Genomic DNA, 27,634 nt, shown 5'->3' on the forward strand with positions numbered 1-27,634 from the left:
AAATTAAGCAGAAATATGACAACACTTTTAAAAAGTCAAAATATGACTTTTCAGGCAAAATAAAGAACATCTAATTCTCACGAGATTACTCTAAAACATGTTTTAACTTACTTATAAATTCAAATAAAGGTTCCAGAAAAAATATGACATGTCATAGAAATCCTCGCCCTAGTAATTAGCCTTTAAGGAAACATTGTACTCTTCGTGGATTAATGGAGCATGTCCTTTGCAATGAACAATGGATAAGGGCTGAAATACAATGAATGGCATAAGCTGATCCAAACATTTGACACAATTATCTCTAGAAAGCATAGGAAGGGATTTAAAGATCTGCTGGTTCTCCTTAACAATACGCGGCTCGTTAATAATATTCAAGGAAATGCAGTTCCTCAAGTAGAAAGTAATCCTGATAAGTTGCCTGCAGTCAGTTTTGATGCAAACACTAGTCTATCCAGTTGGGGAGCTATAAACCTTTCTATCAAGGACTTTTCAGTTCAGTGCAACTCTTTAGAATTTCCTACTCTAGGCCCAGAATCCTAAAAGAACAATCGCACATCTTGCATATGAAAGAGAGTTTACTGTAATGAGAAATTCACTTTGTAAACAATACAGCCCAATCCCTAGATATAAAAATAGGAACATATAAGATGATAAAGGGAAATCATGGAAGATCCCACATAGAATTTTAAAGAAAATCACGAAAGCCAGTCTATATGCAGTAAGTAAGTTACATATTATTTGCAGGAGTAGGATTGGGCTCCAGAATACATGCAGATTTGTGGATAGGATTGTTTAAGACAGAATTCTCATTAGGAGAGGTAGATTGTTTTTCCCCTTATATATACAGTATCTTCCTTTTTTCTCTTGGGAGTTACAGTCTATTTTATAGAATGCTCAGATACAGTAAGTGAAAGCCAGCCCTTAAGGAAGATTGACTATTGTCCAATTAAGAGATAACTTCCATCTCTGATAATGCAGATCTAATTAGGAAGCCCCAAAATTACTTCATGGCTGAACCCTTCTCAGTGACTCCATAAACGTATTGTGTGAAGAACTATTACAGCTGAGATACATACTAAGAAAGAATGTATACATACTGTGTTTCTGTCAGGCCTTCCTGTGTGGGAGGTAAATTAGGGAGGATGTTGTACGTAAACATATTGAGGTTTGCTATAAAGGAATGCTATTTTTCCTCTACCCTCTCCATCACCGTGTTTTTTTTTTTAATCTATAAGTAGATTGTTCAAGTTGACAACAAGGCAAGGCAAAATGATACTTCATACAGGTTTATGCATTCTATTTTATGAAAGGATAAGGACCCCAGAAATAGTTCTCTTCACATTCGACTTCCTCTGGAGAAGAGAGAATTAGGAACTCAAGCCCAGTAAATTAAGCACAAGTTGACATGCAATCTTGAGAAGCAGCAGATCTGCTACTTCAAATCAAATCAGAGAAGAATCCCAGCCCTTGAAGGCTGTGATGGCCTTTAAGCACTCCAGATACATCTCTGCAGCCAGAAAAATATATCTCATTATCATTAGCTCTGAGAAAGAAATTCGACTTCCTGAGCCATTAAGAAATTCTATGTTTAGATTCTAAAAAGACAGTATGACAGTGTGGCAGGACAGTAAGCTCTTTGCTGAGGAACAACTAGATACATATATTACCTGCTTTCCTATACTTGATATTTCTTTTCATCACTACCAAGTAATTCAGTCTGCATTATGATTTAGAAATTCAGGAATATTTGAGCTGTATCTTAAATAGCAATTATATATTCAAAGTAAAACCCATAGCAGTGTCATATACCAAATTTCTCTGTGAAAGATTACAGTGAGAAATTGAGAATCTACCATACAGCTTATTCTACAGATAGTATAAACATACAACTTACCATGAAATGACTACACATTTAATGCCAGAACCTATTTCACTCTTCAAAAGTTTTAATTTTGTATATTGCAGATAAATTTTCATTTTTCATGAGTTATTAATTAATTAGTGATAATTACACTGCCCTGTGTAATCAACTGCATTTCTTTTCTTGTCATTCCTGTTTGGTTTTATCCCATTCTGTAGTAGGTGTACAATAGTCTGTAATTCTTTTGTAAATGTCATCGCAAATGAAATTATTTTTGACAAAGTTCAAAAAGCTTTAAAATTTCAGGGTGAAAAGCTGTCTCGTATCCAGGGTAGAGTACAAAGATGAAAAGAAAAGCATAAGCACTTCTTAAGGGGGCTGCCTTTGAGCTGGGCAAAAGCATAGCCCTCCAGCTCCTAATTAGCTACACCATCCTGTAGTCAAGGAACACTGGAACCCTCCGGCATGGCTTCAGATCTGTTCATCACCTGAAATGTAAATAGAAAGCTCGTACAGTTGTTCCAAACTCTGCAGCAGCAGTTTATTTTTGTGGAGGGGCTATGTGTATATGAAAAGTGATTATACATTTCAGCCATAAGGGTGTGAGAAACAAGTATCTCTAAGCCACTGTGGTTTCCTTTGAACATTCCTCCTCCTCCTCCTCCTCCTCCAGTTTTTGGTACATCCTCAGATACAAATCAGTTTAAACTGTTGGAGGCTCATGAGATGCATCCTTGAAGCTTCTATTTGGTAGAGATAGGGTGAGCCCGGTTTTGTGTTGCGAAATTGCCAAAAGATGAGGCTGTTGTGATGAAGTACATCAAGGCTTGTTCTGGGTAAATGAAAGCTTCTTGTACAGCAACAGCTCTGCAGGTGGAACATTCCTCCATTTGATGCTAAAGCTTATTGACTCCCTTGTGTCTTTTCAACGAAAAAGTTTATATGTCTGAATGCCCTGATTTCTATACTTTTAACCTCTCTAGACCTTTTTGCCTCTGCTTTACTTACTCTCATTTCTCCCTTTCTGTCCAAACGCACTCTGCCTCTTCTGTCACATCAGATATAAGTGATTGTAATGACATTGACAATGCTGACCTTGGAAGTTTAAGTGGCATAAGCCAGGACAAAAGATGGCCCAGATAAATAGCAACTGGAAACACAGTTTATTTTCTTCTTCTTAAATTTTGCTGGCAAGTTTTGTGCTGTCAAAACTGAAAAACTATCAGTACTAACTGGGTACCACAGCAAGTAAATATTGGCACAGAATCAGTACTGTTTACAGTCCCAGTTCTGACCTGTACTGCTGCACGAAACCTCAAAGCAAACTCACCAGACATCAATTATGCTCGATCAAATTTTTGTAGTTTGAGCTAGACCTTTCAATGCTACCTCTTGACATACATATACCCAGAAGCAAATTACACAACTAAGAACAAGTGGAGAAACAAAAAACCAATTTATTTGAAAACAAATAGCATTCATTTACTGACCCTAACTTGATATAACAGCACTACGCCCATGACGTAGACTAGAATGTGGGGCACTGCTGAAACTGTGTAAATATGGGAGAGGTAGGGGATAGGATGGTTTCTTTAATCGGTTTAGCTAATGGGAAGGAACCAGAACACTTTCTTTGAACTGAGATAGTGAGTGTGATGGTGAAAGAATGGAAAGCAAAGAAGGTGACATGGGGAAGAATGAGGCATAAACAGCACCCTTGCAAGTCATTTGTTTCCCTTTATCCCCATTACTGGATACTTCTAGTTTTGGGGGGCGGTGAGGGGGAGGCACTTTTCACATCCTCAAAGTTGCTTTTTTATTATTTTTGGCATCCATAAATAAAACCAGTAAATAGAAATGAGTGCTAAGAACTGGCCTATGGATGGGATTACAGCATGTGTAACAGGTGAGTGCCTTAGAGCAAATAAATAAATGCAAATTCAGTTGTAATAGTAAATGAGGGATGTCTGAATCTTAATTAAGTAATTTCATCTTACATATTGGATTTTGTCATTTCAGAAGATGCATTGACAATTTGCCACTCTCGTGCATGAATGGTTCCATTGTGAGGCTAAAGAGGTTTTTTGCGCTTGTCTTTCTTTCAAAATGCCTGACATTATTTTCCAGAGCTGCTCCTGGGTTGTTAAGAAAAGCAGCAGCCTATGGAAAGTTTGCACAACTCTGAACTATTAATCTGAGGGAGAATAGGGTGACTTTCAAATACAGGTGTTATTTCAGGTCATGTGACTAGAAGCACTTCTACCCTCCCTGTTTTACTTTTGGTGTAGTAGCACCAAAAACACACACAAAAAAAGGCTGTTTGACATACTGTATGAACCTGCATGTGTTGCCTATTTTCAGTTATTGCCCTGGAAAGTAGGTGGATGCATCCATATGGTCATTTTTGAGTTGAAGGAGCTTGAGGGAGTCCTTAAATTTGTCATTTAACCCGGTGTTTTGGGTTCTGATGACACATGTAGCCATAAACTGACCTGTTGGGTAATATATAGTTAACTAAACAGTGATTCAGAGTGTGGTATGAATGTAGTCATATTGTATTTTCTGGCCAATACATCTTTGAAATAAGTACATAAAACCTGAAATCTTATGCAAGCTTACATGAAAATAAACTCAGTTAATTCTCAGTAATCCTACATAGTTGTTTTTTTTAATGACTACCTGATGAAGCTAGTAATAGAGATAAAATTTTATTTTTTTTCTAACACAAGGGATAATATTTCACCTGGTTAATATATGAATTCCAAAATGTCTAAATTCACCTTTTAGTTGAATAAGGATGTTTTATTATTTAATTATAATTTTTCTTCCATAACATTAATTTAGGAGCTAGACTTATAAGGAGGCAGGGGATCTGCCAGGAGAATGAGAAGGAGATCAAACAATGAAATATGTACAAATGCAAATAACTCATAAGTCATGCAAATGCCATGAGTTATGTACTTGCATCAGACATCAGGATGCAAGTTTGTGATGCCTGCATTTGCATAATATCACTGCACATATGTATCCATTTTAGTGTCATCACGGTTTGCTATGTTGTCAGTGTAAAGAGACCTTTATTCCTGCATCTATCTTCTATAAGGCATGCTGGAGATTGTCATCCAACTACAGTTGTTGGAATTTTTGAAGGTAGCTATGATTATTAAAGTAGTACAAAATTTATGTTTATTGTATATGTACTCTTCTTAACTCAGTATTTCAACAAGGTCCAAGATTATCATGCGAAAGCTCTCTATAGCTTATTTCTTGAGACTTGTGAGCCTCTTGGGAGAAATGCTATTATCAATGGCATGCATGTATAGAGTTGAAATTTATTCCTTGGCATTATAACTCCCCCTGTTGCATTCCCCAGTGTTAAGTAAACTGGAAGCAAAGAGGAAAGCATTTTTGTTCATATTACCCTCAATAAATGGGTTTAACCACAAAACAAATCTCATAATTCACCTCTTCAGTCCCAGTGGCTACAGGACAAATCCACTAGATTTAGCAGTAAGCCTTAAATACACCTCCACTGACAGATGTACAGAAAGTTAGGGTTCTGCTATTCTTTACCTTTATTGGAAATTATTGTTGCTATGGTTTCAAAGATTTAATTGAAATCAATTTTGTTTTTACTCACTCTGTATGGTTAATGCATTGTTTTCACTTGTACTATTTACAGTATGTTTGGAGCCATCAAGTGAAATTCAGATAGTGGGGAAAATGATAAACAAATAGAAGGACAAGGCATCTAGGTTAATGTACATACTTTTTTAAAAAATAAAAGCAACATATTAGCAGCAATGAAGTCCTACTAATTTACTGTCAAAAAGGAGTTAGGCTGATCTCTAATAAAGCCTTGCTGAATATACAGACATTGGAAAAGATGCAGAAAAAGGCAATTGTATTAGAGACAGAAGCACTTTTTGAAATGAAAAAGGAATAGTATATTAATGGATGGAATGAGAACCTTATGAAACTATGAACAGTGTAAGGAATATAGAAAAAAAGTTGGTCCTATCTTTCTACTTTCTCTTTCTGTCTTATGGTTACCTAGAGATATTGGGGGGAAATGTGGCAAATCAAAGTAGACAAAAGCAATTTACTTTCATGTAATGTTTTATTATAGGATTTATAGATTCAAAATATGGAGATGGTATTTAGGATAGGATTAGTTGCTAATAATAGCCAGCAGCATCTTGGGGATGGGGGGAAGTGGCAAGGTGGCAGTCATGGCATCATGATTGAAGCCCCACCCCTTTCTAGTGCATTGATACCTCATACACATAGGAAGAGGTGGGGCTTTCACAACACTGAGACCACCATCTTTGCCTATTTGGACCCTCCCTGCAGACATCAGTTATAATAGCTGTTGTGAACTTCATCAAAGCCCATTCCACATTGTCAGTCTCTAGCAGGGATCTAGTGTTCAGTGGTGTCCATTCCACTGGAAAAGCTAAATACATCTCCCCACTCCACCTTTCATCCAGCCATCAAACCACTCCCCAAAATCACCCTTGAAATCCCATCATTTGCATCATGTCATTATGTTGTTGTTGTTGTTTATTCGTTTAGTCGCTTCCGACTCTTCGTGACTTCATGGACCAGCCCACGCCAGAGCTTCCTGTCGGTCATCAACACCCCCAGCTCCCCCAGGGATGGGTCCGTCACCTCTAGAATATCATCCATCCATCTTGCCCTTGGTCGGACCCTCTTCCTTTTGCCTTCCACTCTCCCTAGCATCAGCACCTTCTCCAGGGTGTCCTATCTTCTCATTATGTGGCCAAAGTATTTCAGTTTTGCCTTTAATATTGTTCCCTCAAGTGAGCAGTCTGGCTTTATTTCCTGGAGGATGGACTGGTTTGATCTTCTTGCAGTCCAAGGCACTCTCAGAATTTTCCTCCAACAATGTCATTATACTATTGCCAAACCGAGTGTAGTACCCAGACATGCACAGACAAATTGTTAAGTTCACCTCCAAGTCATGAAAGGTTGCCTGTCATACTCTCTAATATGCTCTAATACAGCATTGGCATGCTCCAGAATTGTGTGTCTACTGCACCCATAATTTCCAGACAGCACCATTTGCAGTTATTTTTTACCAAAATTGTACCCTCTCTGCCTTGCATAATTTCCACATGATTGGGTGAAGGAGCATTTACACATTGCTTCCTCCATGTGTTGACTGCCAGTACTGAGCTTTAAGTGGATGATAGATTTCCTAATGCTTGAGGCTATTGCCAAACTCCTGAAATATCTTCTGCATTTTCCATGGATCTCAGTTGTTTTTGAGCACGCTCACATTGGGCAGATGTGTTCATAAACTAATGTTTTAATGATGTGATGAGATTAAAAATAAAATCTAATTTTCACAGAGTAGTTAACCCTTGGAGAGTTTCCCAATGTGCCAGGGGCTATGCCTCTTCACTCATACAGGTTAATCGCTTTCTGTAGTGCATCATAAAGTGATCCCACTTCACTGGATGCCTAATTTTCTCAGTATGGCAGGGAGGTACTATATGCCTTTCGGGGACAATTCTTTTGGAAAAATATGAACTATATAAGAGGAAGAAGCAGTTACCTAGAATCAATGATAAAGCTTTACATTTTAAAAAATTATCTGTGTAAAAAAGGCTTAAGTTAAACAAATGTCCAGTGGACCACAGAGAAATATCTATCCAAAAGGAAGAAAACTCTGAATTTAAGACAGTTACCCCACAAAACTATTGTAAGTACAGAAAAAACTCCCGTGTGCTGCCCAGCTTTCCAACCTTGTCAGTTTAGCACTGCCAGCACCAGATGAAACCAATGCTGAATATCCCTCCCCTTATGTGTGTGCATGTGTGTGTGAAAGATACTTGTATGTATGTGTATATACACATCAGCCAAAGCCACATTTTCCCATCTGCATATACCAACCATTCTGCCACAGAAGCCACTTTCACACACAAGTAGCCACATACATATACTCACATGTTCCTTTCTTTCTAGAAGTAGTTTTAAAAAAGACATGGATTAAGAAGAAGAGAACCTGTACCGAAAAGGGGAAAGGAAGAAGGCTACAAAAACTGGAAATAACAAAAGGGATGAATAACTTAACAGGGAAGGAAAGAGGAGTCCTGTTGAAGCGTTACAAAAATGGGCTAAATTTAATCAGGGAGAAGCAAGGATAAGCTATGCCTAAATTGGATGGTGATGATCAGACTTATCTTTAAAAGCATCCATGTTAGCAAGGTCTGCAATCATTTGCATCTTCTGTTTATTTGCTTCATTTCAGTATCTTCTCAGCAATTGCGAAGTAGGATGGGGAGTTGTTTTACAAGTAACTATTTGGGGCCTCCCGTCTCTATAATACTGCAACTAGCATATGCACTCAGCTGGAATACAGTCTCATTGGCTACCAAAGTCATATCAAAACTAGAAGCTTGAATCTCAGCTAATATTAAGTATCTGTGCCCTGTCAAGCTGGCCAATTAATAGGAAGGAGAGTAAACAGAATGTGTGATCAAGGACAAGGCAAGATCTAAAGTCAGGAACTTTTGACGGACTACATTCAAAAACAGCCATACATTTAAAAAAGAAAAAGGGAGATATGCACACAGTAAGCATCGCTAGGAGTTAAAAGTAATGAGGAAGGCAAAATTCATCAGCAGAGGGATAACTATCTGAACCATCAAACAGATGATGGCAGAGATGCCATTTTAGATTTCAACAGGAAGGGGTGATTTAAACAGGCTGAAGAGCAAGATTCGCCATACAGTGGAAATATTTGCTTTGGGATATATTGAAGATGAAACTCAATATGAAAAATGTATTTTAAATTTATTTAACTGCTGAACTTTGTACACTTCAGAGTAACTATGGATAGATAGACACTTCTGAGAAATGTGGTATGAAACTGGGTCCCAACCTTATTAAGGCTTACTAAATAGCACCTGCAATTGCTTCTTGCTCTTATGCCTTTTAGGCACATCAAGAGCCATTTCAGAGTTTAATTAGCCTGTGGATTGTATCATCATCTGGATACATATATTGCATTAAGAAGGAGAGGAAAGGAATGAAAGGTTTGGGACAGGCCAGCTATATGCTACATACTTTGATTCAGTTGTAGGAATTTATTCTACAGTTCAGCTAAGTAATTGTATCTGAATATATGAGCATGAAAGTCTCAACAGAAATACAGGTAGTCCTCACTTAATAACCATTCATTTAGTGATGGTTCAGACTTATGACAGTGCTGAAAAAAAACAAGTTACAACTGGTGCTCACACACCATCACAGCATCCCCACATTAATGTAATCACCATTTGGGCGCTTAGCAACTGGTTCGCATTTATGACCATTGCAGCATCCCGTGGTCACATGATCACCATTTTCGACCTTCCCAGCTGGCTTCTGGCAAGCAAAATCAATGAGGAATTGTGTGATTTACTTAACAACCAAACGGTTTGCTTAATGACTGCAGTGATTCGCTTAATGATGGCCACAGAAAAGGTCATAAAATCAGGTCGAATTCACTTAATAAACACTTTGCTTAGCAACTGAAATACTGGTCTCAATTGTGGTCATTAAGCAAGGACTACCTGTAAATGCAAATAGAATTGATGAACTGGAGCATCCCTTATTTTCCATCAATGTAGTTGTGTTAATGGTGGGTAAGCTTGAAATCTCCCAGCTTATCCATCTTATGAACATCGTATGCTGCTGAGTGACAGCAAGCCAAGGGCAGGTGTTAGTGGGGCTGCAGGTAACCTTCTAGTAGCAAAAGACTGCCTCTTTTCCCTCGCTTGCAAATGTTTGAAATACCATGCCAGTTTGAATCTTGTCCCCACTGACACACTGAACTATTGCAGATTTGCGTTTTGAGATGAATATTTCCTTTTCCTCCAAACAATAGAGATTTTGATATTCTCTCATAGTAGAGAACATGGGGCACTGAAAGAAGTCTAGTAGGCAGGTGCACAATATTCATTAAGCTCACTTACTAACACCTGCTAATGCAATCAAGCTATTCCAGAGCTAAAAAATTTTCTGCATGTATTGGAGAAGCTTCCCCCATTACAAACTAGAGTCTTTCTGAAGGCTATTCTCCCCAGGGCGGTTGCTGCAATGATTTTAAAGATTGCCTTGTCATGGAGAGGTAAGATCCATGTACATCCTTCATAGTTCTTTTATACAAAGAGGAAGAAAAAGAAATCCCAGGAATGTGTGACAAGAGTCTGTGAAATTAAATCAAGTTTTCAAAGAGAAATTAGCTTTTTGAAATCAGCTCTGAATATCCTTCTCCTTAGGAAGCCTTTGTAGGTGTTGACAGTAGTCTGCTCACAGCTGGATTCCACAGGCTTTTCTTACACTCATTTATGGCACTGTAAATTAGGAGTGGCCCACTTTAGCTGAGTGGAGCTTAACTGAGATGATAATCAGGTCTTCTGATTTTATTAAAATGTTATCACTGGGTTCAGTCCCAAATGTCGCCATCTTCATTCCTTCTAGGTAAAGCTGTCACATAATTAATAATACTGTTACAGATGATCTTCCACTAATTAGGCAATATACTTCTTCTACTTACTAATTAAAGAATGACTCTGACATTTGGACTTGCTAAGCTGTCAAGCTTTCATGTATGTACAATATGTATGTGTGTATGTGTGTGTGTGTGTGTAGTGTACAGTATATGCCTGTATGCATTTTCTAGTAATAACTACCTGCAAGACCTTAAAAACTACTTGGTAAAAAAAAAAAAGGCACTGCTGAGGTATAGTATGTGAGACCATGACATAATGTCTTGCACAAATTATTTCTATGTTTCTGTATGTTTAATCATTCATATATATATATATATACATACATATATATATATATATATATATATATATATATATACACATACATACATACATACATATGTATATATACATATACATATACTGTATACATATACTCTCCCCTCTCTCTACAGTCACAACATTCTCCTGTATGAAGATGGCCACGCTGTTGTTGCTGATTTTGGAGGTAAGAGATTGGGGATTTTAAGAAATCACAGTTCATTTTCCCCTAGTCTAGAGCAAAACAAGATGCCATAGTGACTTTGGACTGGTAGACACTTTAGAATTTTGAGAGCATGTCACAGGTCGCTCTTAAATCCTTGACTTTGGCGAGTCATTAAAAACCCATTTGCCAAATGTCAGTTTGGGGAGGAAGTTTTTTACAACTATCTCAGGATACTTCTTGCTATTCCTAGATTACATTTTCTAGGCAGGAAGGACATATAGAGAATCTAGGTAAGATGATGATGATGATGATGATGATGATGATGATGATGATGATGGCAAGTACGAAAAAGAGCTTCTCTGGGGCATGACATTATGGAGCTCAGAGCCACACTCCATTCATGGAACAAGAAAGCTGTCTTCTACGCTTCATTTAGTGGTTCAGCAGAATTCTTGGGGGATTCTGGGGATCGTAAATGGGGTTCTGACTAGGCCCATGAAACCCATAGCCTCCATTTTGCCAGTCCTATTATTCAAATTTCCTTTTTTAGGAAGACTTAGTTAAAATTACCTGTAGGAAAACATTCTCAAGATACACTGTATTTCTGCATATGTTTCACTTATGATACACTTGGAAAATAGTCTGGATCAAGAGCAGACAATCTTGTTGTCTCCAAAAGCTACACATAATGGTAGGTTGAAGGGATAGGCTCCTCATCTCTCACAGTACAGAAATATAAGCAGATTTGACCCACACAGTCTTGTCTCCCAGCCAGAGAGTTATCTCCTCTGTTATTCTTATCTTCATTCACACCTCATCCCCATACATACATCTCAGTATATAGGCAGGGGAAGTTTATGATGCCTTTGTAACACAATTTAAGAAAATTTAATAATCATTTTTATCCTTAATTTTTAAAGTATTACATGACTCCATGTTGTTTTTCAAGATTACGTGCACATGAGTGAAAACTACACAGATAGCAGTTTCTTGGCAAGCCTAGAGTTTTCAGTTATATTTTACGATTCCATATATATTCTTAGTATTGCAGGTCCAAGAAGACAGGTAGCTATTATCAACTATTCTGGGAGTTGAAATCCACACATTGAAAAAGTACTTAGATTGGTGAGGAAGATTGCTTTAGCAAAGCAAGAATTCCATGCAGAACAATGAATGGCCTGATAAAGAAGGAATGGATCAAGCCGTTCTTCCCCTATCAGTCCACTTAATAGAAGGCATTTTCCCCATGACTGCTAAACCAGCGATGGGCTGATTTTTATTTTTATTTTTTTGTGGGTCTTATGGAGGAGAAAGTCTTCCTTCCGTTTCCACAAGGGTGGAAGCATAGGACTATAACTTCTCAGCTGGAGATTTTCAAAACATTTTTTTAAAAGAAATGCAGGGTTATATATTTTAGGTTGCTATTTGAAGGTTCAGGTTGAATCTTTAAAATCATAGAAATATCAGAAGTTGAATCAGCCAAGGGGATTCTTCCCTTAGTTCATCTGTTGCTGCCCACAGATCTTCTAAGCCTGATAACATACAGGGAAAATAGTGTTTGTGTGTGTATACTGTATATAAATACTAATTAGAATGAGTGAAGGAATGGCAAAGGCCATTATAAAGAACAAAGAATTAATATAGTCTGTTCCGGACTTCGATATCCTTTGACTGAAAGCAGGGGCTCTGAAATGAGCAGCAGGACATATTTTGCAGAAGTACCCACCCCTACGTACTTCCAACCCATAACAGGTGGGAACCAATGGCATTTCTGGAAAAATTAAGTCTGCGAAATGCCACTGATTCTTTGTCCCTTGTTTTGTTCATGATTGTAAACTTACAACATTTCCATCTAGTAACTCTTACACGTAGGTCTTCATGTCAAAGGACACTGTGATTAAAATAAAAAGGCTTTAACAATGCCAAAAATAAGAAGGGCCTGTACAGGGTTTTCTGCATTAGGAGTTATCATGTGTGATGCTGTTAAGGAGCTTGGATTGAAGCACCTGTTTTTAGTCTTTGGCAGCATGTTGAGGTCTCGATCACTGAAGTACTCAAATAAAAATGTGTGGTTTTACAAAATTATACGAATTAATCTTATACTCTATGAAACATATCACACTGAAATACTATGGTATTTCTGCATTTCTGTTTTCTTTTCATATAGCTGCTTACTCTTTTTTCCCACTTGCTTATCTGATATCACTAAGTGATATTGATTTAAATACTCTCCTCCCTTTGTTTTATTTTAATTTTTAATCTCAGAATCAAGATTCCTGCAATCTCTGGATGAAGACAATATGACAAAACAACCTGGGGTTTGCCTTTTTTTTCTCTTTAACATTATTGTTATCATATTCGTGTGTGTGTGTTTGTGTGTGTGTATCCCAAACCTAATATAAGTGATAAGAGTCAGATTTTCTTCTGCCAGGGTCCAGGCTACAGTATAGCGTTAGTGTGCTCCACTGTTTCTTTTCTACATTAATTTTTGGTAGACTGCTTGAGAGCAACAAAGATTATTGGGTAAAAAAAAATTCTTTCTGCTTTGCATGCAGAAATGGGCTTCTACCCTACATCAGTAATTACCCTAATATTAGCTTGTATTAGCAATTGTAGTTCAGAATCATATTGTAACTCTTGATGGACAAGCTTCCCACCCACTCCTGTTTACATAATAATTGTTTTACCCTTTTCAAGCTTTCATGAAGAACTCTAGAGAGAAAAAATGTTGGATTTTGTACTGAGAATTCTCACAGATAGCTTGCAACATTGCTGCCTTTCTGAGAAAGTCCCTTTTCTCAAATTATCTTTGCAAAGTAGAGTGTGAAACAGTTGCCTTGGAGTGGAGAACTGAGTTGTAGTTGTGGAAGCCCCACAGATTATCCTTAGTGAAGATGTCCCCTAAGCATGCTGATTGCCACTGTGGGTATTTCCAAAACTTTCTGGCCTAATTCACTAAATCAGAACCCTGTGAAAATGTCCTCATTTCTTGCTGCTATATAAATATCTTGGTCAACCTTCTTGCAAATCTGAAAAACTAGGATCTTTGCCATTACAAGTAGTCCTCGCTTAATGAACCTAACTAGGACTGGAATTTCTGTCAATAGGTGAAGCAGTCATAAGGCCAAACATCACACTACCACACTGCTTAGTGACAGCAGTTCTGGTGGTCCCAGTTGCAGTTGTTAGGCTGTCGTTAGGTGACGACCTCACCCATCTCCTGTCCTGCCAGGCTCAACTCCCCCCCACCTATCTCCCCCCATCTCTGCACTTTTGGCTGCCCTGCACACCGCCACCACCTCCTACCCCTGCTGCCCCCCACCGCCCCCTGCTGACCTTCACTATCTTCTTCCTCCTGCTGCTGCTGAGGTGTGCTCAGTCAAGGCAACTGCTGGCCCTTCGCAAGGCCCTTGCACAGCCTTCCCACAGCCTCGAGGAGGCCTTTTGAGAGCTTTGCAAAGCACCAGCAGCCAAAAGGGCAGAGATGAGGGGGAGATGGGGGGGGGGAGCTGAAGCGCACACTGCAGTTGTAAATGCAGGCAGGCTGCCAAGTGCCCAAATTTTGATCACGGGGACACTACAATAGCCATAACTTCAAGGACTGTTTGTAACTACCATTCTGTCTGTACCATTATAACTTTGAATGGTCATTGAATGAATGGTCATTACCTGTAGTCATTATAAAAGGGGTTGCTGATGCCATCCTCACTTGCAAAGAATCAAGCCAGGGGCTCATTCCGAGTACTGAGCTGCTCAGGAGCACGGTGTCCTAACAGTCAGAAATCACGCTGAGATGAGGAGTAGGTCTCTAGTGTTTATTACTGCTACATTAAACAGAATCCTAACAAACTGAAGAAGCGTGGGAAAAACCCAGACAGATAAACCCTGAAACTTAGGGCGGGTCTGATCTGTGTCTCTTTGAATGGCTGCTTAATTCCTCAGTACTACGCATGTGTTTTCCCCCCTGGATAGGGGCCCCCTCCTGCTCACCATCAGTACTCACGACACACGGTCATCATTTCTAAGGCTTAAAAACGGACCAAGAAGCCTATCAGAGGCCACTGTGCCTAAGCCTGAAACTGATAGTGAACATACAGTAAGCATTATTAGGATGCTATATTTCTCACAGAACACATGTTGCTCCTCTCTAAAAGGACATGTTGCACAGTTGGTTGCAGACAGTCTTCTTTTTTTAAAGAATCTTATTAAGTATGAAACAAAGATAAAAACTGCAAAAAAGAAAAAAACTACAAAAAGAAAAAAAAGAACTAAAAAAGTGTAAAACACAAGAAAAAAAGTTTTGAAGATTACATAAAGAAGTGACTTCTGACTTTCTTCAACAAGAATATACAGCAATTTCCATAATCAATCCCCTACTCTATATCAACCCAAGATCACATTATTTCTATAAATCCTTCCATTAGCACATATAAAAATCACTAATGTAATTGCTCCATCCCCTTGTATAAAGAATATATATATATATATATATATATATATATATATATATATATATATATATCAACTTCCCTCCCCCAAGAAACAACATTTATTTAATTATTTCCTTCCTACCACTATTCTATATACAGTATTTCTGTCCACTATAATAAAAATCAAATTATAAAAACATATAAATTGTCTACTTTTATAATTAATAATACTACAACAATCTTAACCCTATTAAACCTAAAAACCAAGCAATTTATTATTATACCTTATAGATACCTTATAAAACTTACAAATCAAACAAACCTTAAAAGAAGTTCAGTAAACCTTAATCCAAATCTTTAAAGAGAAATGAAATCATAATAGCCTCATTATCAATCCAATTACACATTCTTCATTTTTTACCCCACTTCAAAGTATACCAAGACATTTACATATCTCCCTATTACACACAAGGCATTTTTCTTACAAAAATCAAACAGCCCAACTGCCCCCTTTAAAAACTCAGACTTCTCAGCAAAGAAACTCCCACAAAACAAATTCTCTTCTCTCCCATACCATTCCCTCAGAAAGCCATAACATTCCCCCCCAAAACCAAGTCTCTGCAATCTGCAGCTCAGATTGTTGCTTGAACCCCTTCAGCACCAAAATGTAGTCTTCGCCTGGCATTACTTCAATCTCACTGTCAGTAGAAATATCTCCATCTTTGCCAAAATCTGCATCTTCCTCCATAACATCTTCAGCCAGATGACACACTTAAGAAATAATATCTTCCCCAATGTCCCTAATATTCTGCAGAATAGCTTGACAGCACTCTGAAAGGTCTCTTTGAAGGTCTGCTTAAGCTCACAACGGAACTCAGAAAAACCCTCTTTGAAATCTTCCAAGTTTCAGGCAGTAGCTTATGGTGCCCCCTAGATACTTGTCTCACGCAGATAGGAGTTAATGAGTTAATGAAAAAATTCCAAATGAAATTGAGACAAGGGAAAATGGGCTAACAAGAAACTCTCAGAGAAAGTGAACAGAAGGCTGGAAATTCAGAACAGCAAACTCTGTGTGTAAGAGAATATTAAATCCTTCAAATTCAGTACAAAAATAGCAAAAGGGAGGCAATTATTTCTTCTTAGTCCTCCTTAATATTTAAATGGGAAAACAAGCCAAAACTTTAAAAAAAAATTAAAAATTAAATCCAGAAATAACAATAAGCACCAAGACAGTCCGCTTCTTCTTTCTGTAGAAAGCCTCTCTTAGAGTATGAAAACTAAAAAAATTATATATAAATTGGGTGATTTAGAAATGGGGTGGCTCGACCTTTAAGGCTAAAGCACGGGTTGGAAATGGTGACATCCCCGCCTCCCATCATCTCCCCGCCTCCCATCGTCTCTTACCAGATCATTGCAAATGCTGTAGCTACAAGACGGCAATTTGGAGAGCAGATGGGATGGTTCTGAGCTTTTTCTTTATTCATGAAAAAGCTCTGGGCTTCAGCTAAAAACTTGCTTGAGCCCAAAAAATCGCCACGTTGTTAGTTCTGTCCACAGAGCTCGTGGACACAGCTGTTCAGTCAGCCATTTTCCCCACTGGAAGTCCTGATTGAAAACAGTCTTAAGTAAAATTATATTTCAAAGTACAAACGTGTACAATGAAAAGTGTTCTGGATATTTGCAGGCAATGAATCTCATAATGCAATCTATAATGCATTTGCTGCATGAATTAGTTTTAATATGGAAACAACCCAATCATCATTCTTTCCTTTCATTCATAGAATTATTTTGTTAGCATATTACCAGAAAACAAACAGAAATAAAATAGAGAAGAGATGGTTCCCTTGTGAAGGAACAAAACATACAGTTCTTGCATTATTGATGTTGTGTTGATATACAGAATCTGCGCTGGATGGCCCCTGAAGTATTCACACAGTGTACGCGGTATACCATAAAAGCCGATGTTTTCAGCTATGCCTTGTGTCTCTGGGAACTGTTAACAGGAGAAATTCCATTTGCTCACCTGAAGCCAGGTAAGATGCCGAGCCAGTTTAACTTCAAGATTGTTGCACAATAAAATAACTGTTTGCATGTGAATAACGTTAACTTGGCTTTAGAGGAATGCTTATTTTTTATTTATTTATTCATTCTGTTTCATATGAGGAGGTTTCAGTTTTCACAAAAAAAATGTAGAGCCAGGGTATTGCAGTCAAGCCACAGTACTCCTTGAAATCAGGACCTCATCTAGGAAAAAGAATTACACAGGCGAGTGAAGAGCTGTTACTGACATTTTGGTACTTCTTCTGAACTAAGCTCATCAGATGCATGACATGGTTCTTTTGCTGCAGGAATTGGTGTTTAAAAGATAACAATATGTCAGTGAAAAGATACCACAAAACAGAAGCAGAGAAGTACCTGCATCACTTTTTGTGTAAAAGTCTCTATGACATCACAACCAGACACCTGTGCTGGGGGACCTTCAAAGCTAAAATTGGACATTAGATGATCCAGTGTCAGTTATGGCATTTTAGAATTGTATAGTTTCAGCGGGACCTTGGAAATCATCTAGCTGACTCCCTGTTCAGCACAGGATTTGTATCTGAGTGCAGAGTAACATTTGCCAATTTAAGAAGATATTTGTATTTTCTTTTAAAGATCTGAGGGTGGGGGGAGGGTGATCAGTAACCTTCTGTGGATTTGGTGGAATCTGACCGTGATTCTTAAAAAAAAAAAAAAAGATAAAAGAAAACCATGCACATTTCACTAACTTCATTTGGATCCAAATACTGGTTGCTGCTACCAAACACCAACTGAACCTAAGAGGTTTCTGGGGAAATCAGCCTACTGTAGTGGCTGAGGAAAGTCTATGCTGTAAATTGGTTCTGTGGAGCTGACTTGCAGAGAAGGCTAACAAAGAAGGCATGGGGCAGAGAAAGAAGCATCTCTGGGGAGAACTGCAGTGTCTTCTTTTTCCTTCTGCCCAGCTGCCTTTCCCTACTGATGGTTTTTTTCAGGATTCTCCTTATTGTTATTAACAGCCAAATGCTTTTACAGTCTTCTAAACACCAAGAAGCTTGCAGTCTGAAGAATTCCCCTGAATCTTCCTGTTCTAACATGTATCCATTGATTCTCACTAATTAGCATCACTTGTCTTGTACAACAGCTCTCCATTCCATGTTTCCACTGGAGCTAGCTGAGTTTTTCAGAGTCATTATTCCTCCAATGCATTTAAAGTTATATATTTATTGACCCTATGTTCTTATATTTTGCTGGTGAAATCTGAAGAAAATTCCTTTATATTTCTTCCTCCTGAGAGCTTATTAAATCCAGATTCACATATCTTCTGACATTTATAGAACTATTATTGTTTCCTTAGTTCGTTCTTTTTTTTTTTCCTTCTCTCTTTTCCTTGTTAGCAAAACAAATTATTTTCATTTTTATTGGTGGCTTTGCTGGCATTAATTTCTTAAATCTTTTCAGATAGAGGAATGAGGTTTTGATGTAGAGTATGGATGACCATTGAAGTACAGTAGCTTTGCAACTAAGTTCACATGGCTTTTTTAAAATTAATTTTTATTAAAGAATTTTTTAACAGAATAAAAACGATACAAATTTAAAGGAAAAGGAAAGAAAAGTAAAAGAAAAGCAATAAGTAAATAAGAAATAAATAAATAAAAGAAGAAAAGAAAGATAAAAAGAAGTGGCTTCCGATCTTCTTTATAACAGTTATAAATGCATTTATATTTTATCCTCTCTCTCTAAAGTTATATCATGGCTCCATCCTTTCCACATATTACCCTTTCTAATCATCAAACCCATAAATCACAACTTCGTTTTTTTCTCTTTCCAGCAAAAAATCCATAAAGTGTTTCCAGTCACTAACAAATGTAGTTATTGTCTTTTCCCTAATCAGAAAAGTCAATTTTGCCATTTCTGCAAGTTCTGTCATCTTCACCAACCATTCCTCCATTGTGGGTATTTCAGAGTCTTTCCATCTTTGTGCACATAATAATATCACTGCAGTTACCATGTACAAAAACAATCTACTGTAAGTCTTTTCTAGTTGTCTATCCACTAGTCCCAGCAAGAAAATTTTTGGTTTCAGTTGAATATTATTCTTTAAAATGCTTTGTATCATTGCATGTATTTTAACCCAAAATTTTCTAGCTCTTTTACAAGTCCACCAGGTATGATGAAATCACCTTTCATGTTTTCCACATTTCCAACATAGATCTGAAGCACCTTTATACATTCTAGATAGTTTTTTCTGGTGTCACATACCAATGGTAATCATTTTATAAAAATTCTCTTTTACGTTGTAACATAATGTGAATTTCAGTCCTTCAGCCACTTATTTGCCCACTGTTCCATCTGAATATTATAACCAAAGTTCTTAGCCCATTTTATCATATGCTCTTTAAATTGTTCTTCCATTTCAAATTTCAGTAAGGGGTTATACATTTTGGCAATTACATGTTCATCATTTGCACATAATTCAACTTCAAATTCTCTCTTATGTTGTTCAGTTCCAAGTGTCCTTTTGTCTGCTTTAAGTCTTTCTCTTAACTGTATATATGAAAACCACTGAAAACTTAATCCCTCTGCAGTCAATTGGTCTTTTGACTTAATCTTGTATTCTCCGTGTTCTTGTCCTAACAACTCTCAATATGTTAACCATTTCTCTTTGCCTGCTGTTTCTTTTCTATAAAATGCTTCTTGTGCTGAGACCCACAAAGACTTTTTTGGTCACAGCCTGGGTTTGTATCTATTCTATATTCCCAAAATGGCACTTCTAACATAATGATTTTTAAAATCTACATTAACCTTAACTTTATTATACCATAAAAAACCATGCCATCCAAACCTCAGGTCATGCTCTTCTAATTCTAAAATTCTCTTATTTCTCAGTAACACCCACTCTTTCATCCAAACCAAGCAGCAGCAATTTCAAATCAGGCAATCCCAATTCTCCTTGTTACTTTGCATCTTAAGGAGCTGTAACTTTAATTCTTGGTCCTTTTCCCTTGGCATATAAACCTAAATACATCTTTCTGCCATTGCTTAAATGTTGCATCAATTGACAAAATAGGTATTGTTTGAAACAGAAACATCATTCTAGGTAATACATTCTTTTTTAACACGGAAATTCTCCCCAACAATTACAGTTGTATTTTTCCCATCTTAACATATCCTTCTTGGTTTCATTCCATACCTTAACATAATTATTTTGAAATAACATACAATTCATATTAGTCATAATAATTCCCAAGTATTTTACTTTTTTCTCAAATCTTTGTTTCCATTTGGCTCTCTTCTTTGGAATTTTCCTTTTCTAAGAGGTGTAATTCCAGTTGGGAAATGCTTGTGAGCTTGTTATTCTTTACTGTTCTTTCCATATTCTCTTCTAGTATGTCACTTACAAAGATTTCTAGAAGCAGGAAGAATTGTGTTTTCCTCTTTGTTAGGAAGAAAGAGAGAGATGACAAAATACAAACACTACCTACCGAATACTTCTTGACCCTAGTCTTTAACTCTCTTTGGAAAATCAATTTGCTGGACTATTAAACCATGATGAATTTTAACTTATGTTTAAATAATACAGGGAATCAGATAGAAAGGTAGAAGGCAAGCACTTTAAAAAGAATAAAAGAATCAATTGACAGTTGCTGAGAAACTATTAGGTTTTATACTAAAAGCATAATAGAAATAAAAAGGTAACGTAAGCCATAACTGCCAACCAATTAAACCACTGCAGTGGTGTTTATCAATTAGTCACAGGCTGTGTTGTGGAGAAAAAGATCTTTGTGAAGATGAATTACACTTAATAGCTAGTGTAAATCTGAATGAATAAACCACTTAGGGCTGTTGTAGTAGCTTCCTTTTACTAGGTGGGTATAAAAGGTCATATTGAGTTAAGTCCAGAGAAGCATAAACTATGCTGATATTGCTATGCAAATATTGAGATCTTTGTTTCATTTTGCTATATTGTCAGCAGTGGTTGCTTAGGAAAACCCACTGAAGTATTTATGAGATGAGCAGGAATATGAGGATTAATAAAAATAGCTTCCAATTGAAGTTGAAGGTGGAGTTTGGTTTCAGGAGACAAACTTGCTGCTCAGATTTGTACATCAGTTAATTTTGATTAACTGAGAAACTACCAGAGACTAACTACAGCCTACACCTTTATCACAACATGGAAACAGAAGGCAGTTATCCCACATTAATATAGCACAAACCAAGTAGATGGGATATATTACAGCAGAGATACATTTATAATGGAAGGATGGTGAAAGAAAAGACATAGTATAATGGGATCGCCTTAATTTCTCAGAGTATAAATCCTATGTTAGATAGAACTTCCTATATTTGACACCACTCCCATTATGTATGTATGTATGTATGTATATATTTTAAGAAACGATGACACTCTACCTAATTTTAACAGTAAAGACTGTTGATTAAAAAATATGGTAAAACTTAACAATTGTACTGATTACTTTACATTACAGGACATACGCAAAGCTTTACTTCAGTTATTTACAACAGCACATCTTTAATAAGTCATGTCTTTAAAAACCACCACAGGAAAGGTTCAGGAGTATGGCCTGCATGCGCATTTTATGCATCCTTATCCTTTGAGTACCACACATACAAAAGTATAGACTTCTGAACATAAACAAGTTGATCCATCTAAGTGCAGGTCATATAGCATCCAACTGTATTATTTATTCTTCCTATGGCAGTTGTCAGATTGCAAACAATTGTAATAGTGTTATAACATTTATATTCAAAACCCTATCATGTTGGCTGATGGAAGATAGAGTGACTTCCCCCTCTAAATGCCTCATTTTATCAGTAGGGGATCCAATGCTAAAATTGTTAAGGATCCAGCTCTAATGACTTCAAAGGAGTAAGTCCCACTGAATTCATACAATGCTATTTATCCCTGACTGAGCAAAAATTACACCCCTAATGAAAGGGAAACAGACCATCCTCTATCACATCCCAATTCTCCTTTCCCATATTACAAAGGTAGACCCTGAACTAAACAATTGGTAGTCATGAGCTTTCCCCAATGGACCGGCCAGCCTGGAGGATTTCTTCTCTGAGGCAAGGAGTCTGAAATAAGGTTGCTTTAAAATGGAATGATTTTCTGTTTTTCTGCACAAAACAGAGACAAGATAGGTATGTTAAGACTTTGGAAGGCTAAAATAATTCCAGGTCACTAACCTTTAAATGTTGGCTTCATACTCTCAGTCTGCTTTTAGGGGTGATCAATAATTCAGTCTCATCCTGTTCTTATTTATAGCCGCTGCAGCAGCGGATATGGCTTATCATCACATCAGACCTCCAATCGGCTATTCAATTCCCAAGCCTGTCTCCTCTCTGTTAATGAGGGGTTGGAATGCATGTCCTGAGGTAAGTGGGTCCCCTCCATGACTCTTCAAGCAACATTGGCCACAGTTTCTCACTGGAGAAGGAATGGCAGATCTGCAGGCCTATTGCTTTTATCTCAGCCAGTGCCCATACTCTGCATGTACCTCCTAGTCACTGGGATGCAGGCAACAGTATCTTGGCTTGCAGGATATTATCTAGACCCTAGTTTGAATAAAATAGTATGAGCATGTTGGGGGTTAAATTGGGTTTTAGTGGTGCTTGTGACATATTACCCAAAATATGTCAAAATTGATGTTACTTGCCTTACCATTAACAGGGAATGCTGCATGTGGCATGGATGTGCTGGTAACCTTCTCTATCTTATTAAAAACCATTATGTGAAAGTCTCAACTGACCAAAGTCATGATGGGTAGTAGAGGTGAATATCTATTGGTTCATCTGGTGATGATTGTGGTGTATGGAAGATTAAAATTTGGAATGTAAAAGAAATGAATGGTAAAGAGCATGTATTAATGAAGGGATAAATAAAATGATAAATAAACAATTGATACAGAAAATGAGAATGACAGAAATATATTGTACAATGTGTATGCAGAGAAAAGAGCAAATAACAATTATGATTAAAAGAATCAGAGAAACTGCAGAGCAATTTTAGTGGAAATAAAATATTATTTTCAAAGTGGGAGAAAAGTCTGAACAAGGACCGTCTGGCAGAATGTAATAAAAATAAAAATAAAGAAATGTTTTGAAATGAAACTGGCATGAAGGGGGGGGGCGCTGGAAGGAGTATTGTAGAGGTTAGCATGTGAATGAGAGAGATATGTCAAATAATGCAACTGAAATAAATGCTATACTGTAAATATTAATGTCCAAGAAAAAATAGATGGAAATAAAATCATAAATGATGTCAGAATGTTGAAAAATGATAAGGCTTGCAGGTATAGAGTGTGTAACTTGAGAAATGTTTTAAAAATGTATGTGGTTTGCTTGTGGAATAGCTGTGCACCTTGTTTATTTGTGTGTGAAGACTGCATCTGCACCTGATAATTGGAAAAATGTTGTTACTCTTTCCTGCATAAAGAGAAATGCAGAAAGTGCCCTGGAGTACTTAGAAAGTGTGTCTGGTAAAACAAGGAGAGATAGGGTCAAGCATGGATTATGGATGCTGAATGAATGTGGATTGAATGCAAAAGTGAGTGACTAGTATAAAAGAAGTACCTTGAGTGGTTTGATCATGAAGAGTGAGTGAATAAGGTTTGAATAGCAAAACAAATACATGATGGAAGAACAAATATATTGAGAGGGAGGGGAAGAAAATAGTGGTTGGGTGGAATTAATGAGTTCCTTCAAAAAAGCAAGGTGAGAAATTTGAAGAACAAAAGGAAATGTATGACATGATTATTGGATGTGGTGGAAGCAAGGATTGTTCCCAAGGCTAGAAAAAAAGGAAAAAGAATAGCGAATGGTATTAATGCAGTGACAATTTCCTGATAGTCTCCCATCTAAGTACTAACCAGGTCTGACTGCTTACTTTTCTTGAGATCAGCCTTTAAGTTAACCATACTGTATGTATTGTAGGACTATAATCTGCAGCAACAGATTTTTCTATATCCTGATTGAAGTTACTGGCATTTTTTCCAACATAAAACCGAAGAACCTGGTACTTCACAGGCCTGTAGTAGCCTCGGGCTGCCATCCGACCTCACTCTGAATAACGTGGTGTGAAGAAAAAGCCTTTCAGGAATTAAAAACTGAGAAAGATAGCTGGATATTGCCTTTTCATTTCCTTTAAGACATTGATAAATGAATACATTACATGTTGCAAAGTTACATACATGTTTTAATTGATTACAACAATAAACTAAGCATTATATTTCAGAACTGATGTCTGTACAGCCTGTACAAATAGCAAATTCACTGAAGGGTGATCTTTATATAGCAAAATCAATTTCATTATACAAGAAGGAAGTAGCTGGTGGCTCAGGGAAATCCCAGCGTTTTGAAAAAAAAAATAGAAACCTTTAGGGAAAAAAAATAGGGATTAAAAAAATCTCTAACAGCTGAATACAGATTCAGCAAGGGCAGAACACTGGCTGGATGTTGGGAAAAAGAGTGGAATGAAGTATGGCCAAGTTCCACACTGTAGTCCTTCTTGTGGACTCCTGAGCTCTGTTCATTTTTGAACGGGGACACAATTACAGGGGTGGGCTGCACATACTAGCTTTGCCCTGAGCATTTTCAACCTCTTCATGCTGCATTCAGCAGTCAGTTTCTAGCCATGCTCCCTTGAACACAAGTAAAAGTCCATGGGGAGCATCTACATGTGGAAGACATTGGGGGGAAAATGGCATGCACACTGACAATGTTTACTGAAAGGGACAATGAGAACCTGTTATTGTTTTCAGGCCTTCCTCCTCCTTTCTTTTTAAAAGCTGCCTTTCAAGTAGGTGAAGTTTTCTTTGTATGATATAAGAAAAAGCTTCATAGCTAAATTTCTGCATCTCAGTGTATAAAATGCCTAAGAAGTCACCATTCCTCACTCCCCCTATCCCCCACCTTCAAAGGAGAACAATTTAGATGCTGACTGGTTTAGCTGGAAGTGAGAAAGATTAAGCAAATTGGCAGTTTGATTTTCTTTTCTTTACATTCTGGGAAATGCCGTGGTCATATGCTTCTGATTGCTTCATCTCAGCGCAGAGGAAGGAAGGAAGGAAGGAAGGAAGGAAGGAAGGAAGGAGCCAGATTATAATATCTTGTGTTGCTCAAGAGATTGATCCAATGTTGTTAACGTGGTAGTACAATATTTATTTCTCAAAACCTTAAGTTAAAACAATAAGTTAGTTTAAAGCCTTTGCTTGTCAGAAATTATCTCAATACTTTGGTTAAATATTTTCAGATTATGAGGGACAAGAATAGATAGCTCCATCTAGTGGTTAATTTTTTTACAATTTCTCTACAAAACAACAGCCACACTGAGGCAGATTCTTTTCTGTTTCCTCGATTTTGCATTTTCATGCTTCCTTTATAATAATTTTAAGAATAGAAATGATAAACTATCTATGGGAAATCAGTCATCACATCTAGGAAAGCATTCTATTTTGGCCACAGGCAACAGAACTAGTCCAAGATACTCTGCTGCTTTGAGATGTCTTTTAATATATTCCATAGACCAAAGTTGAATCTCAGGGCCCTTTGTCTCAGCCATGTGCATGTGCATTCTTCCAGTCCTTGAGTCAGCAGAAAAATACGCTAACAAAATTTGCAGTGCCCCAATGGCCAAGGTGTAACCTGCCCTGCCCTACAACTTTACTGCATGACCATTTAAGGGCAGTGCTCGTAAATTTTCCTGAGTTGATTTCCCTTCCCACCCAGTGTCACCAACTGGCAGGAAAAATAACTACCAAGTGGTTTCCTTAAACTGTGATGGGCAGGCTTGGGCAAGTGTGGGCAGGTGCCAAGGTTGGAGGCTTTAGCCACTTGTCAGACTGCCTGAGCGATAGATCACCAAATGCTCTATGCTGGTGATTTGTCACGAGCTGTTTCTGAACATGGGTCTACTCCTCTTCTAGAAGACCAATAGATCTCTTTCCCAAAAAGTCCAGCTGACAGATCAATGGACAGAGGAATAGTGCAAGAGGAAACATGAGAGAGCTCTCAAGAAGCATTGAGTGGACTCCTTCCAGCTTCACCCCAAGACATCCTCCTACCCTATCCACCTATCCTGGGCTATTTTTGCATAGAGTTTTCCCAGGATTGGTACCAGATTTGTTGGTACCAAAATAGGTTTGCTGGTCTTCCTGTCACTTGGGCTAGAAGAGGAAATTGTCTGAACACTTCTTAACTTCTCCCCAACTCCCAAATATCCCAAACCAGTAAGTGCTAATAATGAATATTTGCAGATAGTAGCACCTGCAGGTATCCCATGGAGTATGCAAAATGGCACTAGAGTGGACAGAATGGTACTGCTTCCCTTTCAAAGTAATAAAAGCAGTAGAAAGAGCAGCTATGCAAAAACCTTTGCAGCAGAAGCAGCATAAAATCTTTAATGCATTAATTTGGGTTAAAAACCAGCAGTACATGAAATACATCTCTTTCCCACTGTAAATTGACTGGCAGCACTCCACTACCACCACTACCATCCCCAAACACACTTTTTTTTAACAGACAACTCTACTTGTCTTTTGATAGACCACTGAACACGTTTAATAATAGGCCTCATGATCTTCCTGAAGACTAGAATACCAGTGTATATACTAGTATATGTAAGGAGCCTCAGTATTGCCTGACCTCTGCCTTGGGAAGTGCAGTCATGTGTTACACAGGCTGATGAATCCACAGAAGCAAGGTGTCCAATTTCTCCTTCACCCTGAGCCAAAATGGCCATGAAAGGCAGCACTGAGTGACTGGAGGGGAGGGGGTGTCCCTACAATAGCTTCAGTCTACCAATAGAAATTCAGCAGATAGCAGACCTTAACTTCATTATTATCATCAGATTATGCATGAGGTGTCATAGATTTTATGCATGCCAACACATGTGTCAGGAAAGATGGAAATGTCTAATTTAAAACTGGAACAGCTAAAGGTGAATTTAGGCTCCCTCTCAGAATGATTCTGCTGGCTGGGATGTAACAAGGGAGGGTTTTTTTAATCTTCCCAATAGAAGAACTTACAGTATTGGCTTCAACTGAGGATGTATTTATTTTAAATAATGAAATAATGAGAGAGATGAGCAAGAAGTGTGTTCATGTGCAAGGGAGAAATATATCTATGGCACAGAGGGATGTGTGGTGCATGAGATTTTGGATTGTACGTGTGTGTGTAGTAGTGTATGCAGCCTCTGAAGGTATAAGCTGCTCTGATTTTCGTTGCTCCAGCGGTTAATTGTCCTTAATGAAGGGAAGGGAAGAAGCAGGATGTATCTGATGTGTCATGCCTCCATCCCTATCTTTCTCAA

General features: G+C 37.6%; 1 protein-coding gene across 1 annotated transcript in view; it reads left to right on the plus strand.

The window, feature by feature from the left end:
- Positions 1-27,634, plus strand: part of TNNI3K (TNNI3 interacting kinase) — a 215,711-nt gene that overhangs the window by 136,642 nt on the left and 51,435 nt on the right. Inside the window, exons 18-21 of the mRNA XM_063298129.1 lie at positions 10,821-10,873; positions 13,118-13,170; positions 17,183-17,315; positions 22,592-22,701. Coding sequence (XP_063154199.1) covers positions 10,821-10,873; positions 13,118-13,170; positions 17,183-17,315; positions 22,592-22,701 — 349 coding nt within the window. The remainder of the gene's footprint in view (positions 1-10,820; positions 10,874-13,117; positions 13,171-17,182; positions 17,316-22,591; positions 22,702-27,634) is intronic.

Source organism: Candoia aspera, chromosome 3, assembly GCF_035149785.1.
Source record: "Candoia aspera isolate rCanAsp1 chromosome 3, rCanAsp1.hap2, whole genome shotgun sequence".
Taxonomy (NCBI): Eukaryota; Metazoa; Chordata; class Lepidosauria; order Squamata; family Boidae; genus Candoia; species Candoia aspera.